General features: G+C 32.5%; 2 protein-coding genes across 3 annotated transcripts; one reads left to right on the forward strand and one right to left on the reverse strand.

Annotated features, from left to right (window-relative positions):
• Positions 1 to 1423: 1423 nt before the first annotated feature.
• LOC132046915 (uncharacterized) lies at positions 1424 to 6603 on the forward strand. Of its 2 annotated transcripts, XM_059437751.1 has the most exons (12): positions 1424 to 1982; positions 2082 to 2160; positions 2649 to 2721; positions 3037 to 3120; positions 3211 to 3327; positions 3707 to 4120; positions 4312 to 4706; positions 4792 to 4891; positions 4994 to 5053; positions 5133 to 5219; positions 5442 to 5570; positions 6013 to 6603. In XM_059437751.1, exons 2-12 carry the CDS (start codon positions 2084 to 2086, stop codon positions 6313 to 6315), a joined length of 1839 nt encoding a protein of 612 aa, XP_059293734.1. In that variant the 5' UTR covers positions 1424 to 1982; positions 2082 to 2083; the 3' UTR covers positions 6316 to 6603. The 2 variants fall into 2 exon arrangements, with proteins under 2 accessions (XP_059293734.1, XP_059293735.1); XM_059437752.1 differs by lacking the exon at positions 2649 to 2721 and having other exon boundaries at positions 1425 to 1982.
• A 10485-nt stretch (positions 6604 to 17088) lies between these two features.
• LOC132048332 (uncharacterized) lies at positions 17089 to 17993 on the reverse strand. The gene has a single exon (XM_059439241.1). It carries the CDS (start codon positions 17877 to 17879, stop codon positions 17385 to 17387), a length of 495 nt encoding a protein of 164 aa, XP_059295224.1. The 5' UTR covers positions 17880 to 17993; the 3' UTR covers positions 17089 to 17384.
• Positions 17994 to 25204: the final 7211 nt, after the last annotated feature.

Raw genomic sequence — 25204 nt, forward strand, 5'->3', positions numbered from 1 at the left:
TACTTTCTTTTTTCTCTTTTAGCCTTATGTGAGAAAACCTTAATTCATATATAGACATTGTACCTTTCGATTACTGGCCCTCTTTTGTTATACTTGATTGGGCACATTTAAAGACCCCCTCATGTAAGGCTAAGAAAAGTTAATGCATTTGGTACTTCAAGAAAAAGCACTGGTTGAAATGAAAAAAGATTTATGATTTCCACAAAAAGAGTAAAAAAGCAAAAGTAAATTTCAAATACAAACTTTCTTTTAGAAAAGCTTAATTTCCAAAAAGATTCTATAATAGTGGATTTTTGATGTCTATCTTAATGAAATTGGATATAAGTAACTGAAAATCTGAAATAATCTTATTTGGTTAAGCTAGTGGAGATTTCATTCCTAATATACAAGGATTTGGTTGTTCTTGGGTATGAATCATATACTAATAATAACGACAATATCATAAGTACATGCATGTACATGTGTGCATATATAGTTTTATATATATGAGTAGTTGAATTCACACGAAATACCTAATTGACTGTGCCATGGGTCCTATAATTTTCTAGTATACAACTTCTTGTTGACCTCAAAACAACCTTGAAAAGGCTCAATTTTCCTTCAAAAAGGCTTCGGAAGAAATACGTTATGACCTATGGATTTGTAAATTAGCCAACCCCTCCCCCATCATACTCGTACCCGTATTTACACAAAATTAATAAATGCACGATATGTGCTTGTAATCGTCTTTTACTATCTTCGGTCCATTTTATTTATTGTCCTTATTAATAATATACGGTTCAAAATAGTTGTCATTTTAGAAAATTAAGGGAGTAATATTAGTTTTCACCTTTACCCTTACTCAATAAATATGAAGAGAGATTAATGTGATGAAAAAGAGAGTATTATTAAATTGAGATCAAAGAATAAAAAAGGAGAATTTAGTCAAATGAACCTTTTAGTTAATACTCTCATCCCAAAATAATTATCATCTTAACAAGAATTACACCCATTAAGAAATCAATTAATACAATGTGGAGTTTACTAAACTACCCTTATTTATTATATTTTTTAAGAATGACAATATTAAAGAATTTGTCTCCCTATCTTCCGAGATAGGGGTAAGGTCTGCAGTTACCAATTTTTGTCTTGAGTTCCTGCGTGACACTTATTTTCAAATAAATTATTGTGGAACGGAGGTAGTATTTTATTAAGGGGCGTAAAAAAAAAAATATGACAAGTAAAGTCTACGGGAAGAGTAATGTTTAACCATGATTCATTAACATGAATTCTCATATTATTATATCACTTAACTATAATAAAGTAGTATAATTTGAGGTAAACGTCACTACGAGTAAATATTTACCATAAAAAAATATACAGTGATTGAACTTGGGGCTTAAGAGTTAAGAGGTATACATAAGAGTGGGCACAAGGTGTGGGACAAAGGGTGTGAAGGGCCGGTCAAAAACTCCCACTAGCTTACCAACAAGTGAAAATTCGTATGTGGAAAAATGGGTTGTCAATTCTTGTAAAATTAATCCATCTATGTTGTTGGTAATCTATTTTTGTTTTAGTTTTGAGCCACCATATTTGTTCGTCCAATCTCTGACCTTTGTGAACTCTTCTTTATGGTCAAGTAAATATACCTACTTTTAGATACCTTTGACATTTTGGAACTTTAGTCGGACTCTGGTCGCTCTTCTTTCACTAGAAAAAAGCTCTCTCCACTTCCGCTCCATTGTACAAAAGCTATATTGGGAATGTGGGAATAACAGATTTTTGGAGCAAAATAGAGCATCTGCTACCTATACTTTCAACTAAAAGGGCTGCCTTCGTTGGCCATTTGTTCGTGTAGCATTAGTTCTTGAGAGGGTGGCTTGAGTTTCTGCAAACGCAAGGGGACAAGTTGGGGTTTTTATTTCAAGCTGAGGTCTTTGAGACCTATTTGGGGTCTTCTAAAAATCTGAACTTTGATAGGTACCTGTTTGAAGTATGAGATGGTAAGTAACCTGTGATCCATTTTTCCTGTTCCCATTTGTGCATTCGCCAAGAAAATTGGCTTCTTGATGGCTAATGGGCAAGCTTTGAGTGGTCTGCAGATATGGATATTGAAGGGTTTAGCAGCAGTAAATTTCCTGGAAATATAGTGACATCTTCTAAACACACGCGTTCCAAGAGGTAGCCTTTGGATTTATTCTTCGTCTTGTAATTCTCTCTTTCTTCCTAAATTGTTTTTGGGGTCTCCTTAACTAGAAAAATTGCTTATTGGGTATGTTAAATCCCCAAGGTAGATTATAGTGTTTTCTACCAAAAAAAAAATAAAAAATAAACACTCTATTTAAATCACATCTGTGCAACTATGTGATGTGTTTGCTTGTCAAACTGGCGTTTCTTGCAATTTTCTTGGTACCATTGTAGGCTCGCCATTACCGCAAAATTGGGAATTTCTGTAGCAAGAGTGGGAAAAGGACTTTTTGATGCCATTTTCTTCTTTTCTTTAACCCCACTTCTTTAGTTCCTCTGCATAAAGGAAGTTGTTTATTTTAGAAGTCTTTGTTATAATCCAGATTTTATTCCATGGCTAAATCTTTCCTACATGTGATTTCTTGAGTGCTGTCTACCCTTTCATTCAATCTTAGCTTTTCATGTGATTTGTGCAATGGCAGCTTCCCAGTTAAACCAGAAGTAAAGGAGAATATCCTGGATCATTCTGTAGATGCCTCTAATCGATTGAAGTTGGTAAGGAAGCTTCCATCTTCTGTTCTGATGTTAAAAGGAGCTCTTAAGCTATAATTCGACTGAAATTTTACAGTGTCAAAATGTTACAAAAGGAATAAAAAGTAAAACAGAATGGGTGATCTTCTACCTAGCTTCCTATATGCCTTTTTCTTCTCTGCAGTATCTCTACTGCTCACTTTCTCCATAGTCTTGTTTTCTGATATCTCTATGATCCAATTTGCTAATTCTATCTTCTGAAAGAAAAAGAAGACCTACAAAGGCTTTGAAATACGTAGCTTTTGCAACTATTTGACAACAATTTGTTATTTACACTAGGATACGAAGCAAGCAAATGACTGTAATGGGACTGAGAAGAAACAATCATCCACTGCCGAAACTCAGAGTTCTCTGAGGCAAGAGGTAGCCTAACATAGATGATATATCTGCTCATGCTGGTGAATAGGATAAATTCTTAATGTCTATAATGGGTAAAACCACATCTCTCTGCAGATAAAGCAGCTGGAGAGAAGATTACATGATCAAGTTGCTGTTCGATGTGCTCTTGAGAAAGCATTAGGTTATAAATCTTCTTCTCAAGACGTCCATGAAGTGACCTCAATGCCTAAGGTACCTCCTTCTGCTCTGTCTACTCTTAAAAATGAAGTATACTATGTTGTAATCTGTAGCATCCTCTGGATGCAAGTTAATGAAGTTCTCACTTTTGTTGATCAAAAAAAAAAAAAAAAAAAAAGAACTATAATATGTATATATTTGAGGCACTTCCAATTTGAAGAGGTGGATTATAGATATGTGATATGCACATACTATTAGCTTTATATATAATCTCCGAGTGTTTGTAAAGCTGGTTTAGTAGTGTAAGGCTCAAATAGTCTATTTGTCATTGCTAGTTTCTGCTTGGCTCGTCTTTGTTGTTGGGTTCTTTTCTTATATCTTAATTGATTCGTTAACCTTATATGTTGATTATACTCTTCTCATTTGATTCCAGCCAGCCACAGAACTGATTAGAGATATTGCAGTACTAGAGTTGGAAGTTGGGCATTTGGAACAATATCTTCTCTCACTATACAGGAAAGCATTTGATCAGCAAATCTCATCCTTGTCTCCTCCCACAAAAGATGATAAACTAAAATCTCCTCTAAGTACCCCGAGAAGGCGTCTTGATTTCTCCAATTCTGATGTGATGTTGAAAAGGGAAAAATCTTCTTCTCAAGTTGATAGTCAATCAGAATTGAATCCACAGAAGGAAACCAATAGCATGGCAGAAGACAAAATTAACGAATCAGGAGTTCATCGAAGCCATTCGTCATTATCTCAGCGTTCAGCTATGTCGACCCCACCGGAAGAGACACTGGGCAAAGCGTTGCGTGCTTGTCATTCTCAACCTTTATCTATGATGGAGGTAATTTGCATCAGGGGAGATGAATCCTTGTTGCACTTTCTGCTATTTGAGGGAAGGAGTGTGTTGTATTATTATTGCATCTAGATATAAAATGTCTCAGAAGTGTGGTGTTCTTTTTGCTTTTTTTGTTTTTTGTATGGAACAATTAACAGCTTAAAAAATTGAGTCTCTCTTTTACGACTTCTTTGCAGTATGCACAAAATGCTTCTTCAAATGTAATCAGTTTGGCAGAGCATCTTGGCACCCGTATCTCTGATCATGTTCCAGAGACACCAAATAAGCTATCTGAAGATATGATAAAGTGCATGTGCACCATATATTGCAAGCTTGCTGATCCCCCACTGACAAATCCCGGTCTTTCATCGCCAACTTCTTCCTTGTCTTCCACAAGTGCATTTTCTCCAAAGGACATATGGAGTCCAGGATTTAGGAATGATTCATCTTTTGATGTTCGGCTGGACAATCCTTTTCATGTGGAAGGGTTGAAGGAGTTCAGTGGACCTTACAGCACAATGGTTGAGATACAGTGTGTGTATAGAGATACTCATAAATTGGGAGATATTGAACCGATGTTACAGAATTTCAGGTGAGTAAATTTGAGATTCAGGTACCTCATGGCATGAGTTTAGCCTTTCTTAATGTATAATGCTCATTGAGGTGTCATATTGCAGGTCACTTATTTCTCGCTTAGAAAAAATAGATCCACGAAAGTTGACTCACGAAGAGAAGATAGCATTCTGGGTTAACGTACATAATGCATTGGTGATGCATGTAAGGTTCCTTGTTAATTAGAGCATCAGTGTTATAGTTTTAGAATCTATGAAGTCAAAATTTACTTTTAGCTGACGGTGGAGTTTTACTATTTCCATGTAGGCATTTTTAGCTTATGGTATCCCCCAAAACAATGTTAAGAGAATATTTCTACTATTGAAGGTTAGTAAATGAACCTTTTTATTTGGCTAAGGGTTGGTTGGTTGGTGGAGATGTTGTCTAACCTTATTGCTTAATCCAGGCTGCCTATAATGTTGGAGGTCATGTAGTAAGTGCAGATATGATACAGAACTCTATCCTGGGATGTCGAATGTCCAGACCAGGACAGGTATACCTCATGAGCTATTCTCTTGTTGGATGTCCATTTTAGGTTAATGTACGCATGCAACAGTTATGGTCTAAGCTACAGAATGAATGAATGAATCAATTAACTACACCTCGAAACATATATTCTCCTTGAAGTATATCCCAAGAGGTTTAGCATCTATAGTTCTGCTGGTCTTGGAGGATTTGATACTCGAAATGCTGATAAACTTCATTCTGGATGCAGTGGCTTCGCTTGTTACTTTCTTCTAAAGGAAAATTCAAGACAGGGGATGAAAGACAAACATATGCTATTGAACATCCAGAACCCCTTCTGCATTTTGCACTCAGCTCAGGCAACCACTCAGATCCCGCGGTAATGGCCAAAATATTCTCCTCGTTATCTTCTCCATGAGCATTACATTAAACTACTGCTCTTTGTTTATCACAAAGCTAGAAATTTACATCAAGTTCCATCTAAAAACTCATAAAGATCTGCTCGACATCTATTCACTGGTGATGAAGATAGTTGCTCTTGTCACACTAATGTATCACACATTTGAAATAAAAGAAAGAGTTAAATTAGTAACCTGGAGACCAATTTCCATACTCAATTTCTTGCCTAAGTTCTGGATCTTATCGTTTTTTTTTATGCTAGCCTCCTTGGCATCCTGCACTAAAATATCTTTGGTGACTAGTTTTATTCTTTTCTTTTGAACTAAATGATTGAGGAAGAAGAAAGAGATGACAATATTTTGTAATCATTTGAGAACAGTACCTGACGATTAATGATTAATGGGGTCAAATATTTTTGTCAGGTTCGAGTCTATACATCCAAGAGAGTAATTCAGGAGCTGGAAATCGCAAAAGAAGATTATGTCAGGGCTACCTTTGGTGTGAAGAAGGATCAGAAGATAGTCTTGCCAAAAGTTGTGGAGGCCTTTGCTAAGGATTCTGGCCTATGTCCTTCCGGTGTGATGGAGATGATCCAGCAATCTTTACCAGATTCTCTGAGAAGGAGCATTAAGAAGATTCCACAGGGAAAGGGCCGCAAGATCATTGAATGGGTTCCACATAATTTCTCTTTCCGGTATCTAATTATGAAGGACCTGGTGAAATGACTGCTTTGATGGTATGTTTAAGCTTAATTGAAGAATGTGGTTGTTTCTTTCTTCTTCTTTTTTCTCTTTGAAAGGGGTCAATTTTTTTTTTTCCATCCCTTCTGTATAAATGAATGTGTAATTTGAGTTAGAATGGAGGATGATCAGAGTTCCTGTAATTTTGTGTCTTTGTGGAAGTGCTCTCCATTCTTTGGCTATTGTTACTAGAGCAAAGCCTAATTGTGTGTAAGAACAAGCAATTTTGCATTTCAGTCACGTACATAAATCTGATTCATATTCATTGCTCAACTATCTTTGCATTTAAAGAAGCTTGAGCACAACCAAGTTCCAGCGAGTTTTTCCAGACTACTTGGGATAGACAGTGAGATCTGCTTTATATAAGCACAATGTCACTACTTAGTTGCACATATTTACATCTGTCTTTTACAACACTACACTTTACTTTTTCTTCTCTACTGGCAATCATACAACCTGAACGTTGAACTCACTAACACCCTTCCAAAAGTTAGTTGATGAGGTAAAGATTGGATATTGTAACGCCTCCATCTTGCACACCAGGCTTAACAACTGGAGTGTGGATAATATAACATGAGGGCCCAATATCGGGAAACACAAAAATGGGATGAGGCCGACTCTGATATCATGTTGAGAAAACGGACCTTGAGCCTAACTCGATAAAAAGAACTAACTCAAGAGGCGAGGATTGCCTAAAATTATATAAAGAGATAACAACTCATATCCTCAACCAATCTGAGACACTCTAACAACTCTATCACAAAATAATTTTCTAACTTTAATTACCATTATAATGGATAAATTTACGGATTATGTGTGCTAACTTGCTGTGAGTGCTGTGAATAGTAAAAACACAGAGAAATGACATGCTTCTGTTTTGACTTTTAATGGATAGATGAAATCAATTTAGTCACGTGACATGCTTCTCTTATTAACTATCAGTTCAGTACACCAAACCAGACCGCATATCTGAGTACCTGAAATCATTTAATAACGAAGAGAAGTTGTCCCCTACTTCTTATAATGCCCGTGCAGCCTATTTACTACTCTCTCCGTCCCAATTTATATGACACAATTCAGATTTTCAGAGTTAAACTTCTTTCTTTTGATCATAAATTTAGACATACAATTTAAGTTTTTCAAAAGTAATTTACATATATAAAAACTACATAAAAATACTATAAGTCACAATAATTAATAATTTAAAATAATTAAAGGGCATACGAATAAATCGGGGTAATTTTTTCTTGTTTTGACTATCGAAAAGCGAAAAGTATCACATAAATTGAGACAAAGGGAGTATTAGTATTTGGTTTGCAGCGAAATTTATTCTTCTCCCACGGAGGAAAAGGTTAAATGTAACACTCTATCATTCATAGAGAGATGCAAAAGTCATTGAACCATGGTGTAAATACAGAGGTTGGGGGAAATTACTGATGGACCCTTTGCATCCTAACGTGTTTGGATACGATTATTGTTCTGCTTTGTTTTGATTTAGTTTTAATTTTATTCTCTTACCGGTGTATATATTTTTTGGGTTTGAGAGAGTGGTCTCTGGGTCTGTTCGGAGAGAGTTATTTTGCTTCTGTTTTGTTTAAAAGATATAATTTCTTCTCATCAAAACATGTTTGACCATCGTGCTTCTGTCTCAGCCATTCGTTCAGGACAATACACCCAATCACCTTGAAAATAATTAGTCTTGAACTTTTGACCCCCGCTTGCCCGATAGGCAAACATTTACTTCTGAAGCCCAATTGGCAATGAGTCCTTTATGGGCAAGTTATACATTTGCCAAATCAGCTAAAATAATTACATTCGCTGGCCGAATATACAAAAAATATACACTATCTTATGTCAAAAATGTATATTTTATGTATATTATACATTAATGTACAAAAAATATACATTTGCTGGCTATTATTTGGTGAGCGGCTATGTATGTCAATTTCTCCCCATCGCCGAGGCATAGTTTGACTTCTCAAAAAAGGTGATGATGATTTTTGATACTCTAGTACCCTCCCCCAAAATTTGTGTTTTAGACCTGAAACAAAACTTGAACTAAGATCTCAAATGCCATATGTTCTTATTGTGAAATAGAAAAATCCAGGGCCCCTAAATTTTCAGCTGCTTATTCTGTATCAGCCAGCTAAACTGATTCATACCAAAATACCAGGGGCCTTCATTGTCAGCTGCTACAAGACAGGACAATCATAAAGGCCCTTGCCGCCATTGATTTTCCAGGTGCTGTTATTGTATATCAGGCTGATGAGACCAGGCACAAGGCCAAGGCTTTTATTACACAACACAAGATTTATAGCAACATTGAATAATTGTTTAACGTTTAATTATAGGGTTTCATGTATTAATTTTCATTTAATAAATATCCTTTTAGGCTAATAGTATTCAGGTAATTAAATAAGCTAGCACACAATTTCTTGGTTTTCTGATCATAAAATTAGCTAGTATGCCAAACACGAAAGACGTTCCGAATATTTCTTTCCCAATCACAACACACAGTATACTTGAGTCTGCTACACTTATTTAAAGACTTGAATACTAATCCATGCATTCTTATGCCTCCTTTTGTCTGACATAAAATAATGCATAAAAATGAAAAAGACAACCAAACAGTGCATGGTTAATGCTGAATTTGATGCAGGGTAAAAATGGACAACCACACACTGTATTATTAATGCGAGATTTTATGCAAATATTATCACCCTTACATATATATGATGAAACCAAATGATCCCTAATTGCATTACTAATCTGCGCATTATTAATTCACACATTACTAATCCTTATATGATTTGTCTTTAAACTAAACGGTCCCAAGTGTATTGAACTTCCGAAGATTAACTAAACAGTAGCTTGATGAAGAAGAAACAAATGACTTACTAATGTTTAATCCGTGAACAGACGACGATAAAATAAAAACTGTAATCATGAAGCCACTGTTTTTTTTTTTTTTTCGTCTAGCAAATTGTAAAGGTGATTCGGAGAAGCGGAAAATGACAAGGGAGGTTATTGTGAGTGGATGGAAGGTAGACAAATAACTATTTAAAGTTGAAAAGATCTGCTACCTTAGCTTAGACCAATGACAAAAAAAAAAAAAAAAAAAAAAAGGGGGGGGGGGGGGGGGTGGACTTCACCTTGCAATTAATCATTTCTAGGGGGATTTTGGTTTTAGCAAAGTGCTCATTGTTCAGTGGATCCAACCGTAGCCCCATGGTCTCCTTGCTAAGTTTGTGACATTTGAATTTGCATTGTACTGTTTTTTATTTTCAAAAAAAAAAAACTAGAGGAGGATTCACAACTTTAAACTAGCTAATGGGTGTACTGATTGTTATTTTATGATAATGATGCACATTAATTTGAGATGATTATATATTTTAAATTTTAAATTTTTATGTAGAGGTAATCCATCGGAAACGTCTCTACCTTCACAAATATAGGGGTAAGATCTGCGTACACACTATCCTTCTCGGACCCCACTTGTGAGATTAAACTGAATTTGTTGTCGTTGTTGTAAATTTTATGTAGAGGTAAGCATAGTGATTAATGTCATGTTAATGCACAAATTAAAGTGGATCCGCACACATCCATTGGACCAGTGTTGCAATTTACAAATATGCCCAACGAATATGACAGAATTAAATTGGTGGAGCTAATTCTTGAAGAAATTGAACCTTTTAGGTGTGGGGTAAGGGATAAGGAAGGACCACCTTGTATACCCCATACGTTTGTTGAAACTAACAGGCGCGTCATGGGACCAGGGGTGATTTTACGTAATAAATTTGGGTCATGTAAATTCATGATCTCTCAGTAAAATAAGGTATTTATATATATATTTTTTAAAATTAATATAGTATTAACTGTTGGAACTCATGCTATAAGAAGGTTAAGGACCTGTTTGGAAAGCCACCCAAATAATTGGAATTGGCTGTAGTTACACAGTTTGACCTGTTTATTTGACCAAGTAATTACTTAGTTAGGTGGGAATTGGGTGTAATTGAGAGGGTGTAATTACACTTTCTAATTTTCAAGGGGAGGCGGGTTGGGTGGGGTTGAGAATTAGGTGTAATTACACCCTATAATTAGAGGGTTACTTTTTAGTTTCTTTCTTTTTTATTTTATTTTAATTTATTTTCCTTTTTAATATATTTTTAATTTCTTTTATTTTCACTTCTTCTTTATTTACTTTTTAATTATTTTTAAAATATATTTTCTTTTTATACTATTATTTATCTTTCATTCCTTTTTTTTTCTCATTCCATGTAATTGCTCGTCTTTTTTATTTTTTTATTTTATTCATTTAGCATAACTGTGTTATTATTGACCTAATTTTTAAAACTACACCTCTCAGTATTAGAAAGATTGAGTCATTAACAAATTTCGCATATAATGAGTGATGTTATTAAAGTATAATTTTATTGTGAATGACGTTATATATAGACTTATATTTTCCCTTTCTTTTAAATTATATTTACTTAAGTTACGTTGGAACTTACTTATGTAATGTTAGAATTTGATATAAGAGTATTATGTGAAACTTTTTTTTTTTTGGATTTTGAATTTAGGTTATATCTTCGATTTTAATTTATTTGCTTTAGTACTATTAACTTGTTATTTCACATTGCATGTTGTTTATTTTTCACTTCATTTGGTAGATTTTTTTGGGTCAAACATTTGAATAATGTTATGATATTATATTTGTAAATATTAATTTTTTTTGTCAAGCATATCCAATCATGATGTTCTCACAAAAAAGTTTGTTTTTAATTTTTATAATTAATTAAAATTAAAATATTATTAATTTAAAAAATCTATATCAATTATTTTTTACAATATTAGTTATAAATATATGATTATTAATTAATATATTTTCAAGAAATAATGTGTTGTTAAATATATAATTTAATATCATCTTTGAAGGCACATATTTTCCAAAGATTAATCGTAAATTTTTTGTAAGAAATTTTATTTTAAAATTAAACTAACTGTGTAATTACTCTTGTGCAACCAAACAGTACGCTTGTAATTACAACGTAATTACGTGATACAAACAAACGGGTCGTTAAAATTACAATATTGTGTAATTAGTAGGCTGTGTAATTACCACCCTAGTAATTACACCAATTCCAATTACAAGGTGGCTTTCCAAACAGATCCTAAATGGTGCATTTGATTAAAGGTTTCGTTATTTACCTAGAAGATTAGGGATCAATCCTCACTTAATATATATTTTTTTTAAGTAATGCACTTATATTTTAGAAAGGGAAAAGGGTCAAATATACCCCCTACTTTAGTTTATTGGCTAACTTTGCTCTCCATTAGCCAAAGTAGTCAAATATACCCTTCCCGTTACAAGTTGGGGCCAAAATACCCCTACCGTTGACAAAGTTTCAAAACTACCCTCATTTCTAACATATTCCCACATAAGCAAGTCTAGTCATTGGAATTGGGTGATATGAACCTCACATGACATTTAACTTACTCTATGTAGTGCCTACGTGACAGTTTTTTTTTAAAACAATCTGAAAAATTATTTATTTAAAATCTGATTTTTTTTTTTTATAAAACCCGCTTCTTAAAAATAATATTCTGGAAAATTGGATTTTTTTATTAAAAAATCTGGAAAATGATTTTTTTTTTAAATTAATCTAGATTTTTTTTAAAAAAATTAGGACACTTTTTTAAAAAAAATACTTTACAGTATTTCAGATTTAAGAAAAAAAAAATCATTTTCCAGTTTTTTAACTAAAATATCCAATTTTCGAGAATATATTATAAAAAAAGGGGTTTTATTAAAATAAAAAGTTGCAGATTTTTAATAAAAGCCATTTTTTTTCAGATTTATTTTTAAAAAAAATCAATTTTCTAGATTGTTTTTAAAAAAATTGTCGTATGTAGGCAACTCACATGTAATCAAGTTAAACGTCACGCTATTGGCCCACGTCACCCAATTTCAATGCACTAGACTTCTTGGAATACGTTAGAAATGATGTTATTTTTGAAAACTTTGCTAACGGTAGAGTGTATATTTTGGCCTCAACTTGTATGATATTTGACTACTTCGACTACCGTATGAAAGTTAACTAATAAACTAAAGTAGAAGCGTATATTTGACCCTTTTCCCTTTTTTAAATCTTAGATTCGCCTTAGGTCATGAGAATGAAGTCTCTCAACAATTTGGCAAACATACTCTTAAGTCAAATCTTAAAAACATGGCCATTTCATTAATTCATTAATAATTAATAACCATGCATCGAGCTGATTTACAAAGGGAACGTTCAAAGAAAAAGTAAGTAGTACGACAAGACATGAAGAGTATTAGTACAACTTAGGAAGAAATAATGTGAAACAAAATCTGGGAAGTGAAAAGGATGTTCGATCCTTCAGATACATTAATCTTGGGACCCAACCAAAGACCCTTTTGTTATTTTAAGTGGGAGATAGCAAAAGACCTATAGGTGCCGTTTCAACATTATTTGAAATTATGAGATAAAATTATATTTGAATATATAATTTAAATTTTTTAAGTTATATTTTTTTTTATAGACATAAAACTTACAAGTTGTGAAAAACATCAAACTTTCTTAATTCTTATACAATCTTACCAAATGAGCAAGTCATAGTTCATAACAAAATTAATACGCTATTAGAATGCCTTTCTAAAAAATATAACATCAATTGATTAAACTTACATGAATAGTAATGTAACTACTCTTTAATATAATCCTCCCACATGATACGAACATTAATAACGGTTGATAGAAATTAATGAGGTTGATAAATGGTTGGTGGAAGTAATTGTTAAAAATATTTATCAACTTATGGATCTTTTTTTTTTATAAAATATAAACTTATAGGTCAAATTTTACATTTAAATTTTTTGAAATCATGACTTGAAATATGCCTTTTTGGATGATTTGGAATTTCATCTCATGAGATGAAATGTCCAAATGCTGATTCCATCTCATGACTTGAAATCGCATGTCCAAACGCCGCTTATTATTGATATAGCTTCTTGATTATCTTTTGAAATGTTCTTAAGGTTTTACTGAGATTATGATAGGTTCTAGGTAGAGGTGTCAATGGTTTTGTAAAAACCGACTTAACCGACCAAATTGAATCGTACCAAACAAATCATTAGAAATTTTTAATAAAATCGACGGTATTTATATAAATTTTTAATCATACCGAAAAATTGGATAGGTTTTTATTTTATAAAAATAAACCAAAAAATACCGAACCGTACGAATACATTTATGTGTAAAATATATTTTATATATTAATTTTAAAATTCATAAAACATTAAATTTTTCACCTTGTGCCCGTGATGATGGAAATGACTACAAGTTGGCAACAAATAATTAACACTAAAGTCTCAACTTCGAAATCTATTATGTTATCCCTATTGAAACTAAATTAATTCTAGCACCTCGAGTAGTAACCATTAAGTTACAAGGTCTTCCAATGATGTTGAGTGGCGAGCTACAAGGTATTAGATATCTTTCCTCTCGTATAATTTAAATTCTTTTATTGGATACCAAATTTTATTAGACTCAATTCTTGTGTTTCGCTCGAGTAATCTAATTTTTTTGTCTTTATTTGATTGTGATTCATATTTTCTTGATTCTTCACCTTTTAAACAATATATGTCTAGAAAGTTTTTGCTAAAGTCTTATACAAGTATGCACGATATCGTGCACAATTTCTACTTGTGAGTTTTATATGACGCTTTTTTTTTTATAAAATTTTGAAAAATTAATCGAACCGTACTGAAGAAAAATCGAGATGATGAGACAGTTTTGAAAAATCTTATTTTAGTTATACAAAATAAAATGAAAAAATTAATATAATATAAAATTTATAAAATACACGCCTGAACCGTACTATTGACTGCTCTAGTTCCAAAAATTTCTAGGGTTACCGACTTCGAACGGATGTTATAAATATCTCTATTTTATGGAATAGATATTCGCGATAAGCGTAGAACATCATTCATCGATCCCATCATAACTTCAAAAGTTGTTTGGCGTTTTTGTCAAGCATATACCTACTTTATTAAAACTCTCATGAAACAAAAGAATCCCCCAGTTTGCGACGGTCCACACATGCTTTTGTAAAATCAATACTTTTTGATTAAATTATTAGAATTGCCAATTTCTACAAGTTGCCCTATTGGACACTATAGCATCACTCATTTTTCTTGGATTTTACTGTCTTTAAGTAAATATAATGTACACTGATGTTGCGACGAGCTTTTAAACTGTTAGTATATTTTTATAGTATTGAATCAGAAATATTACATAGGAAACTTATGAATCCCCGTAGTAGAGATCTAAAAAAATAAATCTTTGGTCTAACTCAATCCCAAAGTTAGCTCATGAGGGAAGATTACCCAAATCCATATAAAGAAAGGCAAACATCCCTTTTTCATCGGATGTGGGACTCTTCAATAAAAATTCTAGTGAAGTGGATGAGTCCCCTTGTCTATAGAAGATGCAAAATATTTTTCTCCTTGTAAATCCTAGCCATAATATTATAGTGAAAAAACCTCTATTTTTCCAACATTCATAATGATGTATGTATGTATACGTTATAGGTAAAGTTTAGGAGAAAAATATGCTAATGGATTAACGGGCTAATAAGCATCCTTTATTGATGAACCCGAACACAATAGTTTTTTCCTGCAATTTTATTTTAGAATAGGTAATATGTACGCCTTATATTTTTCAAGCTACAAATCTACTATGTATAAATTAAAATCTATTGGGTGGTCAAGCTCTCTACATCACTTCAGAATCATTCAAATCAATTTAGCATCCTTATAGTTAGTTCTCACTTCTCAGTACAATACGAATCGTAAATTGAAGAAACTAAAACATCAAAATTCACAAACTTGCGTTTCTGAGCCAAAATGGCACTATGCATGTATAAAATTCTATGACATGAGAAGCAACATTCACTGTTTTCCACTCAAACTATATCTATACATGGATTCTAGCTAGAACCATATATCTATGTACTATTTATAAGATCAATTATAAACATTTAGTTTAGACAGTAAGATTTAGCAACAAAATCTAGATCTAATAAATAGGTTATGTATTGTGGGGATTCACATGTTGTGTTCGTCCAGAAGTACACTATTGCACCACTTGTGATGAATTGAACTGCTCACTGACTTCTTCATGGAATATGTTATTAGAAAACTAGCAGGCAAAAGCAGTCCTGCATTGGTATGGGCCAATTATATATGGAATAAGAAACGTGCCACGAAATTTTACAAGTGCTATCCTCTAGACTTTGAATAAAATTGTATGGTACAAAACAAAAACCAATGTTACTTAACAACCTCATTTTAGAAACCCCATCTACTTGAAATACGTGAAGCATCGGATTCTCCTAGCTGGCTTTCCCTTTTCCTCCCCAAGATTTGATGGTGATGTAATGATAATAGAGTTGAAGCATTTCAACAGAATGGGTCCAGCCTTAACCCACCATATTTGCTTAAATTTCCTACCTTAATTATTCTCGCTACCATTTTGCAACTTGCTTTTCTAATTATGGGAAAAGATCCCTACCTTTTATATTCTAATTTCTAACGTATGTCGTATATCTATCATATGAATAATTCATTAGTTTGGTACGTACTCAAAAGTCAATTTAAAAAATGCAACATGTTGTATGGGTAAAAGTCATGTCTTGTCGCATTGTTTGTTGCTCACACACTTGAAAGTTGAAATTAATCAATAGTTTATGATAATTCTTTTTTATTTTCAGTGTTAAGAGACACTGAGGTAATTTTCCACATGATGATATCAAAGGAATAAACAAATATTAAATGTAGATAATGACTGTGACGTGGTTCCAGCTGTAAGAAAGTTAAGATTAGCTGCTAAGGCTACTCCTCTAAACACCGAGTTATGTCAATTTATTCTCACCCATTATTTTAGCATAATAATTGTAGTGGAGAAAATAAAATATTATTGTTCCCACAAGAATTTTTGCAAATGGACATTCATACAATATTTTTCTTTCGTTGATCGCACACATTATTGCAATAATTCATCGTATTCATTTGAACTGGTTTTTTTAATTCCTTCTTCAATAGTTAAGACTTGAGAAAAGGGAACAAAAGAACAAGAGAACTGGAGTGAGCTAGTTCATGACTTGCGATTCAAATCGTAATCGCAGTTTCTTTTCTTAATCATTAATGAACCGTCCCTTCACAACATATTAGATTAGTTTAACATGGTTCAGAACATTCAAATTATTACTTTGTTAGCAAATTATGGACTATATTATGTTTATTTTATAATCCTCGTAATATCTGTTATGTCTAGAATTCATGTGCGAAGTCAAACCACGGAATCTGACCTTTGCCCTGCTTGATTTATCGTCGTCACAAGATGTGTTCTCTTTTTTTTTTCTTCCTAAAGTAGTTCTACTTATTACTTCAATTAGCTATAATTTTCTTTTATGTGACCTGAAAATACAAAAAATCTTTTACATTATTTATTAAATTTAAACACACTCAATTATCTTGTTATCCGTCATCCTTCTAGTCTTAGTCCATGCTTGTCGTTATGAGAATTCAGAAGATAGCATACGTAGGTAGCGTGAGTGAGCCAATTACCATGTCTTTATCATCTAACGTCTTACTCTGTAGTTTGTTTTTAATCGGTCAAAACAACGTCATAGTAAATACATTTATCCCTTGTATTGATTAAGAGGAACATATATTGAAGTTGTAGTGAATGTGTGCAAATTTATAGAAATCTCATTTAGATTTTAGATTTTACTCCATTGCTCATCAATCAAACTCATCGAGCTAGAGGTAAAATTGTGATACAACCCCTTATCTGCTGACAAGTAGACATTTATCTAACCAAAAAAAACAAAAAAAAAAACTGTAGATCCCGAGTTTTGAACCACCCACTAATCAGAAAGCAGATCTTGAATATTAACCTCAACTAACTTTCTACTATTCACAAAAATGGTAAAAAAAGATGAACAGTTTGTTTTCCCCCCAAAAATTAACTCTACTCAGGTATTGCAGTTAACCTCGCCGTAAACTTCCCTCTCCTCCCACTACCACCACTACTCCTCGCTCTTCTCAATTCCACCGCCACGTCACCATTATTATTATTATTATTATTTCCCCCTTTACCCTTTTCTACAATAAAATAGGAACCTTTTTTTCTACAACCATATTTCTGATCACCACCACAATTGTTCAATGCAGAACTAGCTTTAACAGCTAATGCTGCCATTTCCTCAGCTTTAAGCTTACGTTTCAAATTGCTTAATGGCAAAGCAAAGTAAAGTTGACCTGGTTGAAGCTCTTCATCAGCACTTATAGCAGAAACAACATCTCCGAAATCCATTTCATCGGAGTTACATATGAATATTGTCGGATCTTTTTGTAATAAGTATGAAACTTTTACTGGATATGGAAACTCTTGTAATCTTCCGTCTTGTAGTATTAATTTTGCTGTAGCAATAGATGTAGATTCACATGAACTGCAAATACCCATTTTTGGAGAGGGAATGAAGAAGACTTGTTTGAGAAGATTTGTGAACGGAGAGAAATGTGAGAATGGGAGATATAAATAGGAGGTGATAATGAATATTGTTGTATCGAATAATGAACCAGGAAGCCACGTCAGATTTTGGGATTGAAAAAATTAAAAGGAAATTGGTTAAGGGGGAAATAAATAGGTGACTTTTTGAATTTTGATTTAGAGTTTGATTTGGCATTATAGTAGCATAGGGCACTGCATTGCCAACCTGTAAACTTATGGGTGACAGGTTGTATAAGGAGAGTACTGTGTCGTTTAAATTCTAACCCTCTTCTCTCCTTGAAATTACAGCAGCAGGGGACTCCGATTTTGAGCTCGTGTCATTTTTTCTCACTCATTCGTGACTCGTGAGTATTATCTAGGATTGATTTAATTAATTTTAAATGAAATATTTAGAAACTATACAATAGTCCAAGAGCAATGTTGTATCCCACCAAAGATTGCGGTATGATAGATAAAATACTTTTTACTCAGAGGTCTCAGATTAAGTTTTTTTTTTTTTTTTTTAATGCTTCTCTTTCGCCTCGCAAATTTAAATCTTCAGATTAATATGTTTTGAATACTGAGGATTATACCAACATAAAAAAAGTTGTCTTTAGATTTATTATTCACGTCACTAAATTCGAAGCAGAATCAGTGAGTTCCGACTATTAAAAATTACACCAATTTAAATTTTCTTTTACATATTATTATCCAAAAATTGGCTATAGATGTATTTTTATTTCACGTAGATTTAATACGAAAATTATAGTCTTCGAATTCTTGTACTACCTTATTTGGACAGTTAAAACAAACCTAAATTCACGTGATTGTAGTGTTAGTACTCTACCCACATTGATTCAAGTGGTAGAGGCACAAGTCAAACTAGTAGTAACTCCGGATGAAGTTTGTATTCATTGCAAGATCAACCTAACGAGAACTGTGGTGGAGTGATAAGTACTTTTTTATCCTTATTTAGAGTTGTTGAGTTCAAACTTTGAGTATGAGATCGTTTTCGTTAGGAGACGTTTTACCTCCAATACATGTAGAATTTTCAGCACACATCTAAATTTAATCCGACCCTAACACAATATCCAAAATTAAAAAAAGAATGGAAAATCAAAGTAAACGGGGTACGGTCAATAGTCATAAGTCAATACACAATGCAGAGGAATCACGAGAGGTTTATCAAGGAAGCTGAGACTTGTTGAAGAAAAGGATGGCGAAAGAGTGTAGAATTAAAAACGGGACGGTAACATCTAACAACCACCTATTCTTGAATAACGTATCTGCAGGGGCTCTGATAAGCCAAATTAAGCGTTATCTGAACAGTAGCAAGAGAAGTTTCTTAGTTCTTTCTGGGAGACTACAAACCGACGAGCAACCTGTGCCTCTTGATAGTGATTTTTGGAGGCTAGCTACTAATATTTCAAAGAGATCATCATGACGCTTTTCCCTTTTCTTTTACTCTTTTAATTACTTTTTGGCAAATTGGCCATACTTTATATATTAGTACATGTTACTCCAAGTATCAACGATCTAAAGATCGGGACAGCGATAGCTTATACTGATTGTTATGAATTGAGAATTCAACCATGCAATATCTTTGAACTGATTATCATTATACGCATTGACAATGATGCATTTCATGCATCATCTCAACAATGAATGCATTACATGTATTTTTATCTTTTAATTATTCAATAATATATAATGTTACTTTGTATGTTACATAATCATAATAAATTAGTACAATTTGATTCATACATTAGGTCCAATTGGATTTTCTGTACAGATATTGTGTTCACCGACATTAAATGGAATGATCAACAATGACTCATGTGATCAGGCTCTGTGATTTGAACTATATGTTTAACTGGATAATTTTACAAGAACATATATGTTTACTTTATTTTATTTTAATCAATCAATGTAGATCGAGTAACTGCTTTAGTCAAAATAGGAAAATACTAACAGAGGGATACAACAAAAAGGGATGTCAAACGAAAATGTGTAGGGCAGAAGATGAAATTATTGAAAGGTGAGAAGGGTAAAATAGGGAAGAAAAGAAAGGGGACGTGGCAATGTGGACGGGATACAAGGAGGATGAATAAAAGACACGTGGATGAAGGAAGGAAGGAGAGTGGAGACCCGTCATACTACCAACAACCGGACAACAGCTTACGTATTATGATCTGGTTTTTTGTTGTGTTGAATCCGTCCACCAAACAAAAATATGTAGTATCACTCTTCCATCACTTCTTTCTTTTGTTTTCTTCCCTTTTTCTATATTTACTTCAATTTCCTTGCACCTTGGAAAAATATTATACTTTCTTAATTATTTTATGTCTCGTAGTTTCTGTTTCCTTCTTTTTAAATGTTCCAATTATTGTGTCCTTTGACTATGTATAAGATTTAATATTAAATTATATCAATTATAAAGGAGGATATATAATTTAATTTGATGAGTTTAAGTATAAATATTTATTACTAGACTTGTTAAACTTACTGTAGACTTATACGTCCATAGTTTTTATCCAAATCAACATTTCAATTAAAAAGGAAATACCTAGCCGAAAACGAAACTGATATGATTTCGTAATACTATTAAAGACGAAAATAAACTTATACCAAGTAAAATCCGCTCATTTCAGTTGGGTTGACTTGGATCAATTTAAAAACCAAAATTCCAAGTAGTATTGTTTAAGTTCAAGAATATAAAAAGAAAGAGAGTCGCTTCATCCTACTTTGTCCTTCATTCTTAAGAAACACATTCCTAGTGCACACTTAAAAAGAGATTCGTTTTCCCCCTTTTTGCTTAAGAAATGCTTTTCTCCTCCTAAGTTGGTTGGCCTCATTTGAAGGTTAACATAAAATTTAAGTAAGAAAGATCATGCCAACTCTGAGAAGAGCACTTCGTTACAAATGAACATTTAAGTGCTTTCAGATATAAACAGGTGTTAATGTTTTTTGGACGGACTAAAAAGAAAATTGAGACAACGAATATAGTCCTTTCATTTTAATTTAAGTGACACAATTTAACTGTGTACGTAATTTGAAAAGAAAATGAAGACTTTTGAAATTTTAATCTAAAACAAGTCTTAAGAATTTGTGTATTGATAAAATATTATCTCACTAATGTATAATTATTTTTATATATATAAATATGACATCCTTCTGACAAACATAAATGGGAAAAAAGAGTAATTTACTAGTGGGGAAACATCTCCCTCCCAACTTTTTGAGCTAACTAATGAAGATACTTGATGCGTAGCTTTTAGCAGTATTTTTTTAACTTTTCTTTTTGCTTAATTAATATTTAACTGTCCTCAACTTTGTTCTTTTAATTAAGTTATTTGCAATTAGATTTGGGGATTTCCCTTTTGGTCCCATAAACTTAAATAAAATTCAATCAGAGAGATCCCAAAGATTGGAGAAGTGATTTGATAATCATTAGTGTCATACAATGATAATAGTAAGTTGGGCCTATGAAGCTTCCATGCACATACCTTAGCCACCGAAACAGTCCATGTAGACTCTAAAAGCAATCGTCTTCTTTTGGACATAATATATAGTCCATCACCTATTCGCTTTTTAGGTCCCCATTTCGTAGAAGTGCAAAATTCCACATGATGTTGCCTCTTTGATTTTAGACTTTTAAGACCTCTCCCACCAACTCCGCCCCCACAAACCCACCGTCACCAACAAGAAAATAATATGTGCAAAACAAAATACTAGGAAGAAATTGAAAGTGGCTGGTTTTGAAGTGTTAGTTGAGGCTAGAGAGATTGTCGAGGAAAAAAATAAACATTTCTGTCGTTTAGTTATAGTTGATCGATTATCACCTCAATTATCTCTTGACCGTAGTTGATCGATATATGTGGTTTGTCATAGATGTATTTCACGTCTATATTGCCGGAAGGGGGCTAGATAAACTCATTTTGCCTTGCGTTTCAACTTTCTTGTGCGCGAGCTTAATTCTCTGTCTTGCTCTTTATGAAGTAAACCAAAAAAAAAAAACACTTTCTAATCAACAAGGGACACTCATTTTCTCTGAGTTCTTTGCGTATTGCACCCTAATGTATGTTTTATTTTTTAATTTGCTTCATGTCCTATATTTTTTAATGATTTGCACCCCAATCTATTTATTTTCTTGCAGAACCATAAAATCACTCTTTTTTAAAATTTTCCACGAGGGCAAAAGAGGCAATTTACAAATAATGAAAGAGTCTGGCCGTGCCTATAGTAAAGAGTTACAGAATCAAAGTATACTTATTGAAAGAAATGTTCCGTTCTGCAGTGTCAGTTGAAAAATATAGAACGCTAACATGCAATTTGTAAATATTGAACAAATTATACTAATCCTTTTAGATAGCAAGTGGACTATATGCCCACTGAGAAAGAAACCATGCACCGTGCCCAGCTTGTCAATATTGAAAACTAAAAACATGACACCAAATCAACTTAGCATTGATTCATATATTTAACATATAGACATTCTATCCATCTATATATATATATATATATTTGTCAATGTGATGCTTGTATTATTTTTTCTCAAACCGATAATTTTTCTCTTTGTGACAGAAAAGGAACGATGCAATGCACGTGCATCTCATCGAGCTGTCTATTAATTGGTATTTAGATTTGATGAAGCTGCATATCTGCGAATCTTCTGTTTGACACCACATACTTAATAAGAAATATAGTAGAGTTAATTAATTCTAGAGGTACAATATTCAACTGCAAATATAGTAGAGTTAATTAATTCTAGAGGTACAATATTCAACTGCAAATATAGTAGAGTTATCAACTGTAGAGGTGCAATATTCAACTGCAATAATAATAAATGGGAACATTATATGTATATGTTCTTTTAAATAGAGCGTGAAATGCAATTTTGGATTGATAAAAGCTGGCATTGATAAAATGAAAAGGGAGTAAGAAGCTGCTAGCAACCAGCAAAATAACACTTTCTGTATTATTAACGTATCCATTGAACACGGAATTAATTAATTGTGCACTTGTTTGAGATTTTGAGTGGGCCTAAATTCCAGCCACTCTAAATTCTTCTACGTTTATGATTTCTTCATGAGAATAATGCAAAGAAGTTTGAACTATAACGCATGGAATCTTCTGCATTATTCTCATTGGCCCAGCTATTATGTACAGTTTGGAGAAGGATTTGCTTCGATCTCTCCCTTACAAAAGACTTGTCTAAAAGCAAAAATCCTTCAAATTAATTTTTAATTATAAGCGAATGCATTAGTTATGATAATATATACAAGATCATGATTTGTGAATACGCTATCTAATTACTTATTTGTGCAAAAAATAGTGAGTTTTTGGATTTAAATGAGAAATAGTTGCCTGAATATTTCATTGTTGTGTATTTCTTTTTTTATTTTCGACGTCAAATAAGAATTTCATTAGAGCATCTTTAATTTACTATAATGGAAAAATTCTCTAAGTTATAATAAAACAATTATTTATCGAATAAAGAGAAAATTTGGAACTTTGAAAGATATTTTAAGTCCAAAATGAGTGGATAATTTAAAGTTTCAATATCACTTTACTACTATATATATATATATATATAAAAGGAGAATTAATCCCCAACTTTTGTAGTCCTCACATGATTTTTTTTTGTTAATTTTACCCTTAATTGATGCTTTAACGATATTGCAAGTTCTCACCTATTTTGATATATCTGAATAACTATATGGGCTTTTTTAATGCTACGTACAAGGAGTGATGATGTGGAAAAGGTGATGGGCAATTCGCAGTAATGCCCTCATTTTGGGCTGGTCTTTAATTTTGCCCATCAAAATGGAGTATTTAACTTTTGCCGTTCGCCTAAAACCTCAGGGTTCTGGGTTCGAACTCTGCTCAGGCGAAGATTAAAAAAAAATTCGCTAGGCATAGTTTTGCCTACAAACCCCCATCAGGCATAGTTTGCTTGCCTGCAAAACTCTCCCTTAAGGCAGAATTTGCAGGCAAATTATGCCTGATGAGGTAGAGTTTGCCTGCAAACTATGTCTTAAGGTAGAGTTTTGCAGGCAAACTATGCCTTAGCAAACTCTACCTTAAGGTAGAGTTTTGGGCAAAACTCTGCCCTGCGAATCCAAACCTTTGCCTTGAGAGATTCATTCTTATTATTTTTTTTTTTACTGAGCTGGGGGTTCGAACCCAGAACCTCAGGGTATTAAGCGAAGGCCAAAAATTAAAGACCACCAATTTGAGGGGAAAAAATTAAAGACCACCCCAAAAGAAGGGCAATCCGGGCAAAAAAATGAAAGGTTATAGTGACACTATAAAAAATCTATTTATTCAACCAAATTTAAATTGATCCAAAACTTTGTTGTTTTTCTTTTATGTGAAAATGATCATTAAACTTGTTTCTCATTATTTTTTTCCCTATAAAATTTATCATAGAAAAGCAAAAAAATTATCTTAACGCTCTCTTTCTACCTTAGTACATGCTTATTAATTAATTAAAAGTTGATTTTTATATATAGCTAAAAATATTTGAAAAAGTAATTAAAAAATACATTTTAGCTCTCCAAATAATGAAAATACTAAATAATTCAAACGAGAGTGATTTTTTGGATATTGAAATATTTCACAAAAGAGGAGATAATCAGCGTTTTATATAACTTAGAACAAATATTTAGTTAAGCATGAAATTGCTAAACTACATACACGTTTAAGAATTAATAATATAAATTTATGTAAGAATAAACTAAATTAAGAAAAAATAAAAAATAAAACCGTCATTTCTTAACATGCTTTTTTAATGAAAGCGAAGATTAAAGTAAGAAAAACAAATAATTTCATTAACTTTTCAATTTCTTTTGTACGATTTAATTTGAAGGAACGTCTACAAAAGCATTTCGTCATTGTAGACTTTTATTTATTTAATTTTAAATGCTATCTTTATTAATAAGTTAACTTCATTCATGTCATCATACAACAATTTGTAGCATCAAATATTTTTTATATTACTTGAATACCGTAATTTTTTAATTTTATTTTTTCAAAAATGGGTTAGTCAATATAAATTTAATTGAGAAAATAATAATTAGGTAATCCAACATAAGGTAAAACTCAATTTGAATCATAGAAGACTTTGACCCCCAAAATTCCAATATTATAACAAGGAGTAGAATATCGGTGCATGCATTTGTTTGTAAAATTGAAGTACTTACAAAAACTTTTATATGATTTTTAATATTTTAGAAATATTGAGAAATTTATCGAACTGCCTTTACAATTGATATAGTATTACAAATACAAAACAA

The sequence above is a fragment of the Lycium ferocissimum genome, chromosome 2 (assembly GCF_029784015.1).
Source record: "Lycium ferocissimum isolate CSIRO_LF1 chromosome 2, AGI_CSIRO_Lferr_CH_V1, whole genome shotgun sequence".
Lineage (NCBI taxonomy): Eukaryota > Viridiplantae > Streptophyta > Magnoliopsida > Solanales > Solanaceae > Lycium > Lycium ferocissimum.